Source organism: Lissotriton helveticus, chromosome 5_1, assembly GCF_964261635.1.
Source record: "Lissotriton helveticus chromosome 5_1, aLisHel1.1, whole genome shotgun sequence".
In the NCBI taxonomy this organism is placed as follows: Eukaryota; Metazoa; Chordata; class Amphibia; order Caudata; family Salamandridae; genus Lissotriton; species Lissotriton helveticus.
In genome coordinates, this window is record NC_136065.1 from 1,095,523,649 (window position 1) to 1,095,543,225 (window position 19,577).

General features: G+C 49.3%; 1 protein-coding gene across 5 annotated transcripts in view; it reads right to left on the minus strand.

Moving 5' to 3' along the window:
- Positions 1 to 19,577, minus strand: part of SH3PXD2A (SH3 and PX domains 2A) — an 868,884-nt gene that overhangs the window by 210,242 nt on the left and 639,065 nt on the right. For all 5 annotated transcript variants that reach the window (XM_078643704.1, XM_078643703.1, XM_078643706.1 and 2 more), the window contains one exon: positions 11,048 to 11,179. In XM_078643704.1, the coding sequence (XP_078499830.1) occupies positions 11,048 to 11,179 (132 nt within the window). The remainder of the gene's footprint in view (positions 1 to 11,047; positions 11,180 to 19,577) is intronic.

The following is a 19,577-nucleotide window of genomic DNA, read 5'->3' on the forward strand; positions in this document are numbered from 1 at the left end:
CTCCCTGTTGCGCTCTTGGATGGTGATTAGAGTCCCCTTCGCTGCTGGGGGTCCTTAGCCTACCTGTTACCTCCGGTAAGCCCCACACAGCTGGATTGCTGAAAGGTGCGCAGATGCCACACACCCCTTTCTCCACCAATCTGCAAACATGCCTCCTGGCACACTACTGGTTGGGGGATAAAGTCCCCTTTACTCAGGAGGGAGTTTTTGCCATGATCTTGCTGGACTAGTGGGATTGCGGCAAAAAATTAAAATAGTGGCCAGGGCGGCATTGTTTAATTAATAAGGGGGGGTGCATGCCCCCCTCCTCAACCTGCATTCCCCCATCCCCGCGGCCCGATTTATGAATATTGGTAGGGGAGCACACGACCCCCTTCCCTGAACCATATTCGGCCCAGGAAAACCCATCCCAATGAGCCAAATGTATTAACATTGGGAGGAGGAGTGTTGCTCCCCTCCCCAAACCATAATCAGCCTGTAGGACCTCAACCCTCGGGGTTCGATTCAGTAAACATGGCTGGGGCACAATCCCCTTCCCCCAGCCATATTCGGCGCCATGGACCCCATCCCCTGGGGCCCAACTTATTTTTAAGGGGAGTGGGTCACGCAGTCCCCCTGCCCACACCTTTAAAACACCCTAGGGACCCCATTCCCCAGGGCTGTCACTTTTTGAAAAAGGGAGGGAGGCTATGCAGCCCCACTCCCTGAGACTTTATCAGTCCAAGCAGTTTCCCTTCCCGCACCGGCACGAGAATATAAACTTATGTGTTCCTTGGCCCAGTGGGAGCATTTGTACAACTCATGCCAAACGGGAGCAAACATAAAGTGTGCTCCCAGAAGGCGGAAGCTTTAACAATGCTCCCACCAGCCGGGAGCAGACTTGTGGTCCATTTCCCTCCCCACACTGATTGAATATTGAATGTGGTAGCCACCTCCTCAGTAGCAACACACCTGAGAAATGTGATTGCTTTTTACTTTCCTCAGAAATGCAGGGAGTACCTGCTAAACACACTGTGCACAACACCTAGCACACAAACAATTAGTATAGCACATTTAATAGGAGGAACCACGACTCTTTTGTCTGAGGTTACAAACTGATAAAAAATACAAAGTTGTCTTCAGTGGAGAACACATCAATCTTGTTTAACGCTTCCTTCCTGTGGAGCCCTCGTGACAATTTGGGGAAAATAATATTCTGGATAAAGTAATCATGGCAGTACATGTGCAACTCCTTTTGTTATTCAGTATAGACCTCTTTTCAAGATAGAGCACATGAACCTTCACTAGCAGAAGTCCCTGCCACAATGTAACAGCCAAGACCTGGAATGAGCTCCCCCCCGGTACCTCAGAGCCTCACCATCGCTCCAGCAATTCAGGAAGGACCTCAAGAGATGGATGTTCAACCGATAGGAGAACAGGCAGCTTTATCAGACAGTACATCAGAGACCCTCACGAGTGAAACAGCCGCGCTCTACAAATCCTGTTTGATTGATTGAAAATTGAGGAATACCTGTTCGACTCAGTGGTGGCAGCGAACTATGTCTTGCACTTCCAATGTCACTCATTTAGCTGTTTAGTGAAATATTCTCATGGAGAGCTCAACATCTGAAACAGGAGGGTGACTGATATCATGCCGATTTCATGAGGTCCAGCATGGTCTATATTTAAGATGTGGAGATTCGATTCACTATCAAAGAGCAAGCGCTGTGGGTGTAGTGGCAGGTGTTTGGTCTAGTAAACAAAGAGCCAGGCATAGGGTTATGTCGTTTGGGTTACATCGTGGTTGAATCTTAAAAATTAGTGGAAAGGGCAGAGTGATGAAAGCTTTTTCATGCCAGACACCTAGGTAAAAGCCAGGGCCGGACTGGTAACCAAAACCGGCCCCGGTAAAGTGCTTGGCCGCCCCCCGGGGAAAGGTTGGGGGTGCGACCGAGCTCGGTGCCGGGCCGGTTTTCGGCCGATTTTGTTACAGGGCAGATTTTGCAGGTATGCTGCATAAACGGCCCTGTAACAAAAACGGCCCCCAGGGGCCCAAAACCGGCCCCCACCCTTGCGGCGCACCTGGGGGTTGCCCGGTGCCCACAACGGCCTGTCTGGCCCTGGTAAACGCATGTGGTCTCTTGATCGAAGAGCGAGAGAAAAAGTTTCTTTTTTTCACAATGGCGCCTGATAATGCGATTGAGCAGACATTGATAAATTCCATCCAGGAATGAGGTAACTCACTGTAGATCTCTTAAGCAACAGTATGGGTTGATTAAACAAAAAGATGAACAAAACAAATTCCTCTAAGGTAACTGAAGCTCAATGAGGCACAGTGAGGGGTCAGGGGGTACACTTGGAAAAGTAGTGGGGCTTCGCCAATCAAAGGATCCCTTGCAAAGGGAAGAAAGTGGCAACCCTTGAGTTTGCTGGGCACAAGTTACCAACTTTCAACAACAATAATAGCCAGAAGTTTGACCTACACATACCATATCTTTTTTCCATAAAGAAACAATGGCAAAAAAATATCCGATAGTTTATGTGAGTGACCAATGAAGACAACTAGACCTTATTTCGACTTGGAAGGGTAAGGGACTCAGTTTACCTTGTAAACCAAGAAAGTAAGGAATATAGGAATTCGCATGTATTTCCAAGCCTGAACTGTAAATGGGAAAATCCCACAGGAAGCAAGGAATTAAAAAAAATGTTAGCCTAAATTGGAACAACACTTGAACTCCAGGATTTTCTCATGAAAACCAAAATTAGGAATTACTAGTTTGGAAATCAAGCAAGAAAGGTGCAAGAGGTTCCCCAGATGATTTTGCTAATTTGTCTCTCAGTTTTGCTTGAAAACATCTAAGCACTTAAGAAGAATGTGGATATTTGCTTTGGTTGACAGCAGGATGGAAAATATGGCAGCTAGGGATGGCATGGTTTGGAGGATGATGTGGGCACAAGCAGGATGGCCAACAAGCTTCTGCAGAAAGTCCCATATGTTAAATACTTCTCCACGTGGAAGAATATACATATTGTGGGGATCAGGTAAGAGGATGTCAATCATGATAACCAACTCCTGCTTTCATCTTCCATGTTTGATAATCTATGTTATCAATTTGATAACAAGTCATTCGACTTGATAAATGTTGCCAAGCCATATTTTATGAATGTCAGCAAAAGCCCTGACAAGGCTGAAGTAAGTATTGTTATGCAAACGTTTTACATATTTAATCTCATTATTTGTGCTTGAGATATTACATTTTGTAATACTGCATTTCCTACCTTCCTCCATCTTTGGAAACGTATAGTCCGTTGTTCGGCACACTGAAGACCTTGGTCATTACAGATATGGCCCATTGGCGTACTAACACAGTGACATCACTGGTCTTGAACACTCAGAGGTTTTCCTGACAAACTATAGTGTGTTTATGGTTTGCCATGGCACTGAACCAGCCTTTCTTTTGCAGGTTACTACACGTTTCGCCTCATGTCTTAAAGTTAGGGTCTCTAAATTCTGTGTTATATTTTTAGATACATCGGGTGAGGTGGATCAGCCTCTGCCTGTTTCAGGGCATCCTTTAAAATAAACTCTGCACTGAAAGTTAAATATTGTAATTTCCATTTAAGTTTCCTATGTTCAGTACATAGTTGTTACAGCTGTTTTGTGACTTGAGCTTTTGTTGCTATTAAATCATCATTGGGGTAAGAATAGATCCCAACACTGAAGAAAGACTAATGGGCTATGAAGGGTCCGCATACTTACACCCACCCTCTGGGTGAGGTTGTTGCCGAGTACCTGATGCTGAGAGTACATACATTATTTTACTTAATCTTCTCATTACCTCCGAGTGAGTTCAGATGTTGAGATGAAGGCAGCCACCGTTCACATACAGGTCTCATACAGAATCATCTAGAACTCTTATCAGCATCACAACCCATCAATGACCAAGGGCTTGGAGCGACAAGAGACAAAAACACAGAAAAAAAGTCTTAGTGATCGAGGTCATAGTATCCGTGAAGGTCACGAGAACGCCTTTCTTGAGCGCCAATGACTCACTTTTGATCTTTGCTCGCGTAAAAATGAGGATATCTGGAAGCCTCTTTACAGTCTCCAATGTGCTGTATCTGCCTCCTGCTCCTCTGCCAGGAAGGGATACAGTTTATCATCCTCCTCTCACGATAAACAGTAAAGAGACAATGTTGTGCTGGAGTCATTTAGAGCATTACAGCTCCAGCTGTTCCAGAACATTACTCGGGGCCAATGCGAGGAATTACCTGCCCTACAGGAATGCCATTGTGCTGCACCTAAACCCCAGCGTGTGCTGCTTCTGGGTCCCCCATGTTCTGGTCTGTTGGTTCAGTGGGTGGTCAGCCAGTACACTGCCTGGCACATGAACTGACCACAGCAAGAGTAACATCCAAATCCTTGGGTGAGGCCTATCACTCTATCCAGCCTGCTCATTCCTCCCACTTCACAAGTCTTCTCTGTTCTAGACACAAGAGATTATTGAATTTTTGTTTTATGCATGGCCGACCTCAATAAAAATAAATTCTGAATGCTGGCAGACCCAATGGAAGTGTTAGGCGTGTGTGTGCTTCACTTTTCCTTCCTGACAGTTAATTGCTACCTTATCAGAAAGCCGCACTTTCACAATAAAACTGTTTCCGGGTCTCCTCCATTTAAAAAAAAAAAATCACAGATCCTGATACTATCAAAGGGGTGGAGCTGCTAACACACAGTTTATCGCCTCGCTTCTCTGTACCAATTAGTTGTTAAAGGGTTAAAATAAGTTGTTCAAAGTTTGGAAGCAGCTGGGGGTGTGCAAACATCTGGCGAAGGCAACGCAAGTCTCCAGTGAGCTCAGCAACGCTGCATGTCGGTGGGATTGCGTGTCACGCGCCTGCTCTCTGTCAGGTCCGCGCGCGGAGAAGGGTTTGCTTTGGCGGGGGTTGATAAATGGATCCAAACGCTGCTCGGGGGGCGGGCAGGGCCTCTTGACCGCGGCCCAGAGCTTGGCTTCCCCGTCTCAGTGGGAGTGGACACGTTGCGAGGCGGTCAGGCGGGGCCGATGGTGTTGGCTGCTCTGAGGGAAAGTTCAGCATCAAGTTGGGAAGGCCGGGGATCCATAAAACAAACATGACTTCTTTCCTAGAGATGTTTTCACGAGTGTTAAACGAACGACTAAACAGTAGGTACGAGTGAAAACGAAAAAAAGAACCTTAAATAAATTAAGTTCTAAGTGCATTATTATCACCGTACAAAACATAGCAACAATACAAAATCTGCGGGGCGTGAGTGTACTGGTAACTTGAGTGAGATTCCAGTGTGGTGCTCAGCATATGCGGTAAAGTTCCTAACAGGCACAGGTCTGCACATGTGAACACCTGCAGGCTTTCCATATTCCCCAAGGAGGATGCCTCAGTGTATTGGTTGTGCAATGAATACGCTGCACAGCTGGCAGCCTGATGTATACATGTGTACACTCATAACTGCTGCCCCGTAGGGGAAACTGCTTTAAAGAGTCAGTCATTGGATCACCAGGCCCCGGTGCTTGTCACGACATGTCAGAAAATAGCAGGGTAACTAGAGAGCAGGCTTTTACAGAACCATGTTAACAATTACTGCGAAAAATCTCAAGAACAAAAACAAAATATAGCCATGGTCAAGTGACAAGTACAGTCAGCGGATTAGGCAAAAAAAATCTATCACAGGCAATTGGACAATTACCCATTGCATTGTAATTGGATGTATATAACATGTGGTACACCTAATGAGGGGTTGAAGCGCTTTATGGTATGGAGCACGTGAGTTCTGTTTTTCCAATTCTCCCTCCTCCCCCCAGCACTCATGAGTCATGTTCAACCAAGGCACCCCCTTCCCTCCTTAACACGATATATGTTTATCTCCAGCAGGCTTATTTCAGACCCTATCTAAGGGGCATATATGCATTACCCCCTGATGGTAAATATGAAAGGGCTCGTCCGTGTCCCCTCCAAGCAATGTTCAGACCTGAATCATTTCCAGAATGTGCACACAAGTGGTGTGCAAACGTTCTTCAAAAACGTGGTAGTTTTCAAAAAATTTGGTTCCTGTTTTTCCTTATCCAGCTATTAGAAATTGGACTAAAAGAGACGGATGAAATCACAAAGGTACAGAGAAAGCAGATGTAAAAATAAAGGTAAGGCCTGCTGTGAGAGCAGTAAGTGCTGCTGTGAGAGTGGTCAGGATGATCCCAGTGATCGAGTCAGATCAGAAGTGTAATTGACAATTTTCAATTATAGTATCTCTCCCAAAACCTTATAATATGCAGAGACGTGGCCATATATCACAATAGGAACATGCAGAGTCAAGAATTATACGGGGGGGTTTGAACAATGTGGGGTGTTGCTTGGGTTGCTGATGGTTCTAGGGCTTTGCACATCTCAGCATCGAAGGGCATCTTGCAATTGGAATCCCACAAACCGCAGTAGATGTGCAGCACCTGCTGATCTCCCTTCAGGTATGCAGGAGCATCAGCGGCGTGTCCCTCACAAAGGATAGCCCACAATGTTGATAAGCATTAGCTTAGGAAAGATGAGATTTTGCTGATCACCTATAATCCGCCTCCAGATATCAAGGACATGTTAAGAATTTTGGAGGCCCTGGGCCAAACGAATTTTTGGGGCCACTGTTCATAACAGCTTTGAATATATGTTCCAATTTCAACTCTTTCATGCCTTTTTTGGCCAGGTCACTGGTAGTGAACAGGCACACTCACCCAAATGCTGAATGTGATTACATCTAATATTCAGGGATAGTGAGGTGTGTTTTCAATATTGTAACACAGCAGCAGTTCACGAATGTTCCTACAAATCTCTGTGACGTCAAATTTCTAATAAGCAAAGTCCTGTTTCGATCTAAAAAACTTTTTTTTAATGGATGTGTCATAAAACATTACCATTTCTCTGCAACACGACTGTAACAGACTCTACATATCACCCACATTAAAAGATACATTAAAGTAAAACGGTATTTAAAACAATCTGTTTCAGAAGTATTAAAGGTCATCAGGCAAGAGACAGCAGAACAGAGCTGGATCTATTGTGGGCGATGGAGGGGGGGTTTGAAAGGCTGGGGCCCTAGGCAAGAGCCCACTTTGCCCATGTCTTAAAACATGGGTACTCACAAACTTTCTCTCGGGGGCCGAATTTACAGTGTGGTTTGTGGCCGAGGGCCGCACCGGTGGAGGCGGGGTCAGTGGGGGAGGTGGGAGGGGCTAGAAAGAAAAAAACTGTGACCATGAAGTTAAACACAGGCCCCTGCAGCGGACGCGTTTATCCACTGAGCCAACAGACCAGCATACACACACATCTCTCTCTCTCTCGCTCTCTCTCTCTCTCTCCATCTCTCCCTCCCTCTCTCTGTCTCCCTCCCTCTATCTTTCTCTCGCTCTCTCCTTCCCTCTCTCTCTGACTCCCTCTGTTTCTCTCCCTCTGTCTCTCTGTCTCACCTCTTTCTCTCTTTGTCTCCCTCCCTCTCTTTCCTTCCCTCTCTCCGTCTCCCTCCATCTGTCTCCCTCTATCTGTGTCCCACTGTCCATCTCCCTCTGTCTCCCTCCCTCCGTCTGCCCTGTCTGTCTCCCTCCCTCCCTCCCTCTGTCTCCATTCCACCCTCTGTCTCCCTCCCTCCCTCTGTCTGTCTGTCGGCTTCCCTCCCTCTGTCTGTTGCCCTCCCTCCCTCTGTCTGTCTGTCTCCCTCCCTCTGTCTGTCTGTCTGTCTCCCTCCCTCTGTCTGTCTGTCTCCCTCCCTCTGTCTGTCTGTCTCCCTCCCTCTGTCTGTCTGTCTCCCTCCCTCTGTCTGTCTGTCTCCCTCCCTCTGTCTGTCTGTCTCCCTCCCTCTGTCTGTCTGTCTGTCTCCCTCCCTCTGTCTGTCTCCCTCCCTCTGTCTGTCTCCCTCCCTCTGTCTGTCTCCCTCCCTCTGTCTGTCTGTCTCCCTCCCTCTGTCTGTCTCCCTCTGTCACCCTATGTCTGTCTCCCTCCCTCTGTCTATCTCCCACTCTCCCTCTTTCTCCCTCTGTCTGTCTCCCTCTCTCCGTCTCCCTCTTTGTATTGTATTGTGGCATACTTGTATAGCGCAACCTGTCACCACCAAGGGCCCTCTCTCCCTCTGTCTGTCTCCCTTTCTCCCTCTGTCACCCTCCATCTGTCTTCCTCCCTCCATCTGTCTTCCTCCCTCCATCTGTCTCCCTCCCTCTGCCTGTCTCCCTCCCTCTGCCTGTCTCCCTCCCTCTGCCTGTCTCCCTCCCTCTGCCTGTCTCCCTCCCTCTGCCTGTCTCCCTCCCTCTGCCTGTCTCCCTCCCTCTGCCTGTCTCCCTCTGTCTATCTCCCTCTGTCTATCTCCCTCTGTCTATCTCCCTCTGTCTATCTCCCTCTCAGTCTCCATCCCTCCCTCTGTCTGTTTCACTCTCTCTCTCTGTGTCTCTCTCTGTCTGTCTCTGTCTCTCTCTCTGTCTCTCTCTCTGTCTCTAAAGCTGTCTGCATCTACATCTATCTGTCTCTGTCCCTGTCTTTGACCCTACCTAGCTCTGTCTGCCCCTGTCTCTATCTGTCTCTGCCTCTATCTGTCTGTCTCTATATGTCTTTATCTGTCACTATCTCTATCTGTCTCACCTCACCCGGCTCTCACTCCCTGCTGCCCTCTGTCACCTCACCCAGGCTCTCACTCCCTGCTGCCCTCCCACCTCACCCAGGCTCTCACTCCCTGCTGCCCTCCCACCTCACTCAGGCTCTCACTCCCTGCTCTGCCCTCCCACCTCACAGGGCTCTCACTCCCTGCTGCCCTCCCACCTCACCCAGGCTCTCACTCCCTGCTGCCCTCCCACCTCACCCAGCTCTCACTCCCTGCTGCCCTCCCACCTCACCGGGCTCTCACTCCCTGCTCTGCCCTCCCACCTTCCCTCACCCGGGCTCTAACTCACGAGTCTGCCCTCTCACTGCTCTGCCCTCCCACCTTCCCTCACCCGGGCTCTAACTCACGGGTCTGCCCTCTCACTGCTCTGCCCTCCCACCTTCCCTCACCCGGGCTCTAACTCACGGGTCTGCCCTCTCACTGCTCTGCCCTCCCACCTTCCCTCACCCGGGCTCTAACTCACGAGTCTGCCCTCTCACTGCTCTGCCCTCCCACCTTCCCTCACCCGGGCTCTAACTCACGGGTCTGCCCTCTCACTGCTCTGCCCTCCCACCTTCCCTCACCCGGGCTCTAACTCACGGGTCTGCCCTCTCACTGCTCTGCCCTCCCACCTTCCCTCACCCGGGCTCTAACTCACGAGTCTGCCCTCTCACTGCTCTGCCCTCCCACCTTCCCTCACCCGGGCTCTAACTCACGGGTCTGCCCTCTCACTGCTCTGCCCTCCCACCTTCCCTCACCCGGGCTCTAACTCACGGGTCTGCCCTCTCACTGCTCTGCCCTCCCACCTTCCCTCACCCGGGCTCTAACTCACGAGTCTGCCCTCTCACTGCTCTGCCCTCCCACCTTCCCTCACCCGGGCTCTAACTCACGGGTCTGCCCTCTCACTGCTCTGCCCTCCCACCTTCCCTCACCCGGGCTCTAACTCACGAGTCTGCCCTCTCACTGCTCTGCCCTCCCACCTTCCCTCACCCGGGCTCTAACTCACGGGTCTGCCCTCTCACTGCTCTGCCCTCCCACCTTCCCTCACCCGGGCTCTAACTCACGAGTCTGCCCTCTCACTGCTCTGCCCTCCCACCTTCCCTCACCCGGGCTCTAACTCACGAGTCTGCCCTCTCACTGCTCTGCCCTCCCACCTTCCCTCACCCGGGCTCTAACTCACGGGTCTGCCCTCTCACTGCTCTGCCCTCCCACCTTCCCTCACCCGGGCTCTAACTCACGAGTCTGCCCTCTCACTGCTCTGCCCTCCCACCTTCCCTCACCCGGGCTCTAACTCACGGGTCTGCCCTCTCACTGCTCTGCCCTCCCACCTTCCCTCACCCGGGCTCTAACTCACGAGTCTGCCCTCTCACTGCTCTGCCCTCCCACCTTCCCTCACCCGGGCTCTAACTCACGAGTCTGCCCTCTCACTGCTCTGCCCTCCCACCTTCCCTCACCCGGGCTCTAACTCACGGGTCTGCCCTCTCACTGCTCTGCCCTCCCACCTTCCCTCACCCGGGCTCTAACTCACGAGTCTGTCCTCGCACCTCTCACAGCTCTCAGTTCCTGCTGTCCGCTCCTCTTTCCCCCCTTCCCCCCCCCTGCTCCCCTGTGTGTCAGGCTGGGCTGACACAGCCTCCAGGGACCCCAGTACTTCACAGGTCTTTGAAAGACCATTTACATGTAAATGAGGCTTTGCTCACCGATTAGCGCCCCTGCAGCCCCACTCTTGACTGTGGCTGGAATCGCCTGGGCCCCCACAGAGCAGTGTCTCTGACGCCGCACTGCTGCTACAGAGATGTTTGCTGAAGTTTAAAAAAGAACACATGTGCGATGTCTCAAGGTCCGCGGGCCGCCAAGGAAGGCTTGCCGGGCCGCTACTGGCCCGCGGGCCGTACTTTGAGTACCCCTGTCTTAAAACGTCTCTGTCAGCTATAGAAAACGCTGTAGGCCCGGTCTGCAAACAAGGCTACTGATATGTACCATAGTAAGCAACATCACAGAAAGGATGCATTATCAGATGTGCAAAAGTATAAGAATGCAGACTCAAAGGCAAAATCAACACACCATCAAAAACACCATTTCTTCATTTTTGTTTTTCAGCGTTAGCTGTCTTGTTTCACTAATGTGCATAACACGTTTATGCACATTGACAAACCTTTATAAGAATACATGTGTATAACAATGCAAAAGAAGTTCTTGTGCTGTATTTATACAATATAGTACATTAAAATACACATTTATAGTGGACATTCTTCTAGTAGAAGGAAACATTTTGGCCTCAATCCCAAACCAACAAGGAAGGGGAGACTTCGAACTCCTCAGCCAGCAGCCGAGCACAGTACCAGATGGGCTAATGCACAGCTCCTGGAGGGGAGGGAGAGGAAAGAACAAAAACAGACGTGGGGAGGGCAGGAAGGGACTTACCGCTCTCGTTCTTCTCGATGACGTCCACCACCTCGCCGGCCTGCAGGCTGATCTCGGAGTTCTCCTGCTTGGCATAGTTGGAGACCACCACGTATTGCTCCAGGATCATGGGGTCAGAGTTGGGGTCCGAACCTGGGGATGGAAGAAAGCAAGCGGTCAGCCAGCTGCCGGACATGGCTCCCTTGGGGTGACCTCGGTGCACCCGACTCATGGTTGGCCGCCTGCTCGTCGAGCCAATCAGAAGCCATTGTGAGCTCGCTGCATCCTCGCAAGTGGCCGGCCATATAGCAGCAGCCTCCCCTGGCCCCCAGCAGAGCGGCGCAGAGGGACATTGGGAGGCGAGGGGCGCGCGGCACCGGGGGCTAGTCACAGGGTTTCATGGTGGGCTCCCACGTGACCGCCACCGTCCCGCGCCAAGACGTGCATGCGTGACACAACCCCCGGCCGGCCCAGAGAGACAGTGCAGAGCTGCCCCCTCTGAGGTGGGACTCCTTCTCCTCTCCTCGGGGCTCGCGCTGGGACTCAAAGGGGTCTGTGCGGGCCAATCGCAGGCGCCCGCGCGCCAGCCCTTAAATAGAAACACATGAGGAGCGCGCGCGGGGAGGGGCGAGGAGGAGAGGGAGGCAGGGATGGAGAAGAGTGCTGGGAGCTAGGGGAGCGTGTTTACTTCAAGCAAAAAGTAGGGAAAATAAGTCCCCTTGCCAGATTTTTACTAATACTACAGCATTAGTCTCTTCCAAGAGCCCGGTGTTCCCCCCAAAGATCTGTTTCTGAAATGTAAAAGGCGCCCACAGGATAGGCCAAGCCCAGCGTTTCCAGCTGCCACCCCCAGCTGGTCATTCCGGTCATTCTCCGAAGCGGCAGTTTGCAGTCGGGCTGCATGTGGCGCGCGCCCTGTCACAGACGGAGCCAACTGTCGCGTGCCGGGGCCTCCAGGCTACCTTTCACTATCACTCCGTGCACGAGGGGGCGGGGCTTCACAGAACAATGCCCTGAGCGCGCGGCCAGTCACTCACGCTGCCATGACGAGTATTATTAACACACCACCGCTCTGGAACACGCTCAGCACAGGCACATACACCCTCCACCCCCCCCCCCCCCATCACTCTCTTAACTCCCAGGTCCCGTGACTCCCCAGCGATGAGCTGGCACGGGGTTGTTATGATTCTGTTGTGGTGACAGGGAGGGATGTATGTGTCTCCGTTTTGTCAAAGGACCTAAGAAAGTATTTGTTTGGGAATTTCCTTGCAGGGGCTGGTCTCATGACTACTTTTCGTGGATTCGAATTAAGCAGGAGCGTAGTTTCCATTGATGCAGCAGGTGCAGTGGCACCAAGGCTCATTCAGTTGGACTACTGCTGTCGTTTACAATCCACACAGAAGCTAGGAGTAGGGGCATTTTCTGCTTTCCACCAGGGTTCATTACACACTGGCTATGCTATTAGAACGAATTGTCCTAAAATCAAATCATGGCTTCCCATTCCAAAAAGATATGATCCTGGGCAAGCTATTCAACCTTCGTGTCCCACTTATGTTTGTGGTGGTCTGGATTCATACATAAACTTTGCTCTCCTGTACCCTTATGCACCGACATTTGCACTTTTGTCTGATATGCAAAAACAGCTATTTATGGAATGAACTGAAAATTGAATTTTGCAACGATTAACAGGTTCAAAGAAATTAAATACACAGTGGCCTCTCTATAGAAATTTTGGTGACAAACTCCATTGCATCAGTACCAAACTGCGTAATTTGGACCCAGGCGTTCTTCGAAACCGCATATATTCTGATTTTAGCACTATATAACCAACTAGAATTTACAAAAGATGCAAGAACATAAGGCTGGCCAAATTATGGCAAGAGGAAAAAAGTTAAACCGTCAGACGTTGATTGTTTATGTTCCTTTAAAACATACACCATGCATTGGCAGAAGAAAGTGAAAAGGACGGACTACAGTTTGCGCGTATTAGGCAAAAACTAAGTTGACATTCTAGCCAGGTCAATAAACACTCAGGCGTGACCTCACACCGGGCTTGACACACAAAATCAAAATCACTAGCTTTTTAAACTCAGCACTTTAAACAATATATTCAAAACACTGAATATAGAAGTTAATATTTCCTCAATAAAAGTGTTGGCGCCATATCTTGGCGTTAATATTTGCTAAGGGTTAGAGTGTTTCAAGAAAGAAACACACCAGGTTGTGTGTTTACATCCTGGCAGCCCCGCCGGCCTCCATCATCGGTCACCGCTGAAGCCTCCTCGGCGGTAGGTTGGCGGTCACTTATTCATCAAACAATCTTCCCACACAACTCGACCTTCGGTTATACACAGAACCAGGCGCACCGCAGCCTCACACATGAACACAGAGATTCCTTTCTGCTTACTCTCCACCCCTCCCCCATCCTGTCGATCGCCCAGGAGGAATCACCGTTCCTTATTTTCTGATCCTTACTTGCACTCTCCCGGACTGCCTTTATAAAAGGCTCCATTACAAGTTGCAGTTATCTTTTGTGCTAATTGTGATGCCGGTAAACACTGGTAACACGGAGTGCGGTATTTGCAAGTGCCAGGTGCACTAATGGAGCACCATGCCTAGATAGTGAGGTTGGAACGAGGTATAGGGTACGCTATCAAAGATTGGACCCAGTGCTTAATTTGTAAGTGCCAGGGCCCGCCTCATAAGGTCACTTTAGCTCGCACCACCGTGCCCCTGCCAGCGCTGCCAATAACAATACAAACACAACAACTGATCATCACACTCCTACAAGTGTGACAATTCAGACTAGTCACGCCCCCAAAGTTATACAAATGGTTTGGGCAGCAGACATTTTTAATGTGTAGTTAATTAATAAACAACTATTGTCCTGCTCAACTCCCGGTGTTGACATTGAAGTGCTCTGCCGAGCCGAGCACTGGAAAGCTCCTGCTCAAGTTAAGCACTGATTAGACTCCGACTACCTTCTGTTTTACCACTTTCTGAACATTTCTGCTTTGGCAAATATCACATTTTTTCCGGGCTAAATGTGCTCAAGGAAGGAAACACGCGGAGGTGTGCTAACTAAGCGCATCTCACCACCACGATTTTTGCATAAACTTTAATTTGCACCCAAACTAGAATTTGTAGGGCATTTATAACGAGGCCTTTTAGTCAACCTGTTCCAAACACATACTGAACATAAGAAAACATTTGGTGCACAGTTGTCTACCCGTCCCAGGAGAGACAGTGCATCCCTGTTAGTGCACCTCACCGCCCTGCTGCACTTATACTATACATAGCTTCAGCCACTTACGTCAATTTTAAAGGATATTTTAACTTTCGAAAGACGAGACGTATGATGACCCAAAAAAAAAGTCCACACTGCAAACTTCAAACTACTCATTTCAGCCTCCACTCTCAACCTGGTCTTAGCCCCCAACACCCCAATTTTGACCACAGCAAACTGTCCCAGCAACGCTCCCACCCAACTGCAATGGTTGAACCATAGTGAAAGCCTGTTCTCCGAAAAAATCGATGATTGTCCGAGAAGCCCACTCAACGTCACTTTCAAACACTCATCTGTCAAGAACTGGCACTCCCATCACTGTGGAATACTCCAGAGCGCCTGCACAAGCAGCCAAACTGCATCCCTTTTCTGAAGAAGAGAGGCAGGCATCCTGATATTATATTGTCACTGGTCGTCATGTGGCCATACTGACGTGCTGGCATCCTACTAAAGGATGCGTGGTTTGTTCCTGTTGGCATCGGCTTGCTGTGTTCAATAAAAGACTCCCAACAATTTATCCGTGCATGTGGCTGTCAGTGGGAAGGGAAGGGTATGAGTGTTTGCACAAGTTTAGGGCCAATTGCAAGCAAAGTGCTAAATAAGAGCGTTTAAAAAAACAGGGAGTGCTCCAGTGGCAAAATCATTTTTCTGAAGGGCTGATATTGCTTGCAGTTTTCCAGTGAGAGATATTCTGCAAAGGAGTTGTAAACCTTCTTCTTACCCCTCTGGTCACCGTCTGTAGCACATGTCCCTTTCCTCCTGCCTTTTTCAGTTTCCTTAATCTATAGGTAGGGCATAAATAACTTCAGTATCCCGCCTCTGTCCAATCATGCAATGTTTTTACTCAAAGCGTTTTACAGAGTTCTGTGCTAATAGATCGTATGCTCTTCGGGCATTTTTTTTATTGAGCAAGTGCCTTAAGAATGAAGACACAGGGTCAACATGGGAACAGAGACAGTCCAAGTAAATAACAACAAAAAACTGGCCCACATTTGCGAATTGTCACCTTTTGCTCATATTGTCCGGTTAGTATGGGGAGTAGACCATGGAGTTAACAGGGTGATGAAGAGGACACACGCCACGAGCTGAGAATGTGCAGACCACGAGTGAGGGAAGGAAGTAAATTAGTTTGAGGACATGGTTCCGAAAAATGGTCCAAACGTGGACTAAGAAATTATAATTAAATACAACGTAATAGAGACAGTATGACTGAAACGGGCAAGCTAGTAAGCTAGTCCACTTCCATAGAATCCGTATAGCGGTCCATTTGCTGTCAGCAATCACACCTTTGTGTGGGTACATAGAGAGCTCTCAGCTCCTCTAAGGGATCGTATTTTTTCAGACAGGAAAAGCACCACTGGACCAATCACACCAGCTCTGTACCATGGCACAGATACACATACAATACTGCTGCTTGGCTCACCCCTCTTCCGGTTACCCTGTCTGCTGGATAGCCCTCAGCAAGTGTTCTCTTCCAAATACACCAGACTCGGACTGATTTAAAGGCAGGGCCACTGGAATTATGTGGCAGGAAAGGACTAAATTCTGCGCCAGGGTTGAGTAACATGTGGCAAGAAAAGGCAAATTATGCCGCATAATGAGGCACATTTTGTAATAGCACAACTTAATTAATTCACCATTTTTAAACTTGGTAACACTCTCTGGGCATTGTTTGCACCTCATTAGTACCAATTTTAACACCCAAATAGAGCAATAACCAATAGAAAGGAGACCAGTCCAGCTTTGCAAAGGGCCTTCCATTTCATGGCAACACGTGTCTTTGCATTTTTAGTAACTTTTGAACCGTTTGAGCAAGAAACACATTTTTTTATGTTAAAATCTGCAGATAAAGCGCCAGATGATAGATTATGTGGCAAATATATAATAAAACCAGGAAGAGGGCCAGGAACCAGAATAGAGAGACCCTCCTTGAAACCACAGCTAAAAAGGAGCAGGAACAACCTATCACATGCGTCACTACGTACAACACAGCCTCCAATGAGGTAGCCAAACTCATTAAGAAGAACTGGAAGATCTTGAATTCTGGCCATAGGCAGTGGGACATACCGCGTTTTGCTTACAAGAGAAGCAATAACTTGAAGGACCAACTAGTTAACACCCGTCCCAAAACGCACAACACACAATAACTGAACACCATTCTGAAGGCATGGGGCCTACCAAAAGTAACTGGACACTACCCCTGCAATGACTGCAGTGTGTGTCACTTAACCACCCACACCAAAACTCTAACCCTAGAACCTAACAAGGTGTGGACACAACGCAGCCACACCAACTGTAATTCACGTAATGTGATTTACCTTGTCACCTGCTCCTGTGGTCTCCGCTATATCGGCATGACCACCCGCAAAATACGCACTAGGGTCACTGAGCACAGAAGCACCATTAGGTGTAAGAAAAAAGTCAGTAAACTAACCAACCACTTCATCACCCATGGCCATACCCCCAATGACCTCACATGGACAGTCATCGAACAAATCCCTGAGCAGGCATTAGACAATGAAAGAAGACTGATGAGCAAAGAACAGCGTTGGATCGATCGCCTTTCCTCACACATCAATGGCCCGAACGATGCGATCCCTTGGAACTCAGTCACATGCTAAATGCACCTCCTTTAATTCCATGCCCGCACTATTGATAGTGGCAGATTGCATACTTCAACACAACACATACTCTACCGCGCAACAGCACTAATAACTAGTGTCTCACCCCCGCTCATGCGCAATAGACACAAGCAGCACCGCACATGTGCTAGAGACTAGTGTCTTTCCACCAACTAGTGTCTCACCCCCGCTCATGCGCAATAGACACAAGCAGCACCGTGCATGTGCTAGAGACTAGTGTCTTTCCACCGCCCATGAGCAGACAGCTAGGAACACACCCGGGGTAGTCTTTCTACTCTTATTCCCAGCTACAGGTGCAGATAGTTAATCCAATTAGCAAGCATATAACAAGCATTTGCAATGCAATAGGTCTCGCATTATTAAAGTTAGAGCTATTGGCATTGTAAATGGCAATGCCTTTTATTTATGTTTTTGCTTTTAAAACATAAATAAAAGGCATTGTCATTTACAATGCTAATAGCTTAAACTCTCGCAAAAGTGAGACCTATTGCATTGCAAATGCTTGTTTAAAGGACGCCCCAGACACTTCTTCCCCAACCTACCAACCTTCAGCGATAGGACAAAACTGCAAGCTTATCTTAGCAAGTCCATACCTGAATACAGCGTGCTTCGAAGAGTAGCACATGCGCTGCTCAGGATCCACCTAAAAAGTCTCTGTTTTAATAGCATTATACAATATGGTCGGGTATACAGGAAAGAGCTGGCAGTGTTGGATAGTTGTCAGGGGCTATTCATTCGTTTTTGTGTTAAGCGCTACACATGGAACATTGTTTAATGTAATTGATACCTAGTGTTAATTTGTCCTTTTTTTCAGTGACTTTGTGTGCATGCGTGCGTGTGCATATATGTATGTGTGTGTGTGTGTGTGTGTGTTTATGTGTTTGCGTTTGTTTGTGTGTGTTTGTATGTATGTATGTGTGCGTATGTGTGTGTGTATGTATGTGTGTGTGTGTATGTATGTATGTGTGTATGTATGTATGTATGTGTGTGTGTGTGTGTGTGTGTGTGTGTTTCTCTGCAGATTATAGGTTCACATTTCTGCTGGGCAGCCTCTGCCTTTTATCCTTTGGTGTCATTCTCCCTCTGACACGTCATTGGTTTCACACGAGTCTCACTGTGGTGAGAGTGCTGCAGGAGAGTATCAGGGGTACTGGGTCTCTGGATGACAGTTTGTGTGGAATAATGTTTTTACTAGAAAAGTGCTTTAGACCGATGACCCCAGAGCCTGCTCCCTTCCAGTGTGTGGTGAGATTTTTAGGATGTGGGGGCTCTGAAGCGACAAGTTTTATAGCGCTTGGGAGCGCTGTATTCACCTGCCTAGCGCTTGGGAGCGCTTCATTTCCCCGAAGCACCTGGGAGCGCTTTGTTGCAGGAGGCCGGTGCCCACCCGGCATTGGCCGTGGGATTTGCCTCCTTAGCGCTTTAGAGCGCTGTGTTTGCCGTTGAAGCGTTTGGTGCTCCAAGCCGGTGCCCACCCGGCATTTGCCCCAAATTGCGGCGTATTTCCACTTGTAGCGAGTGTCACCTCGTTTTATAATTAAATTCTGGAGGGAGCCTACCCCTCGTGTGTCCCCCCGCATCACCGCCGCAGCCCGGGACAAACTGAACATCGCCGCCGGCCTGCGACCAGGAAGTCAGGCAGGCCGGGCGGGACAACCGGAAACCGGAAGTAGAAGGGCGGGAGCCTACCCCGCCTCCCACGGAATAGCCGCGGCTGTTTTGAGCACCGGAGCAGGCAGGAGCCTACCCTGCGCCCCGGTGCACTTGCCCTGAGAAGGAGGGAGGAAGAGTCCTGCTGCCGGCGCCTTCCACGAGTGAGGGAGAGCCCGTGGTAACCGGCATAGACGAGCCCTGCAGCTGCCGATGAGAGGAGAGCCGCCGCACCAAGGAAGCCGGTGAGTGGGGCTTCGCCTTGGTGGCTCTCGGGGGCATTCTCTGGCTGTCTTGAGTCCGGGAGGGACTCCAAGGAAGGCGCCATTTGCACTAAGAGCTGCGGCGGGGGGCTCTGTATGTGTGTGAGTGTGCGTGTGTGTATGTGTCTTGGAGTCTGTGTGTATGCGTGTGTGTTTAAAAGAGGCCGATGACTGTGGGGGGGGGGTGTGAGCGAGCGAGTGTCTGTCTGTCTGTGTGTGTATATGCGCGCGCATGTGTGCCAACTTCAAGAAATCGGAGCCGGGGATGTGCGCGGCGCGGGGCTGGACGTGCGCGTTCGCGCACCCAAATCCTAAAGGAAAAGCTCGTAACATCCTCTTGTCCCTAATTCCCCCAAGACGGCTGACTAAAGTTGTCGAACTGGAGCATCCTATCGGATGCACTCCAGCTCGACCTAAAAACGAACAAGAAACTTCAGCTCTTTCTACCGGAGTAAGAGGACGGTGCAACAGGTACAAGGCAGGCTCTGACCAGAAAAACTGTGAGTATGACAACCTCCAAGCAACAATCTCTGGGTAAGCGCTTTTCCCTCCTTACAGGTCTCTAACTCCCAGTGGCCAACATTATTTCCCTCCAGGGTCAACCCCTTACCGCTTCACCCCTGGAAGCATTGGCTGCAAAATCTAAGCGTAAGAGTGTTTACTTACGCCCCATCACACTTTGTATCTCATGCATATGTGTGATACCCGTG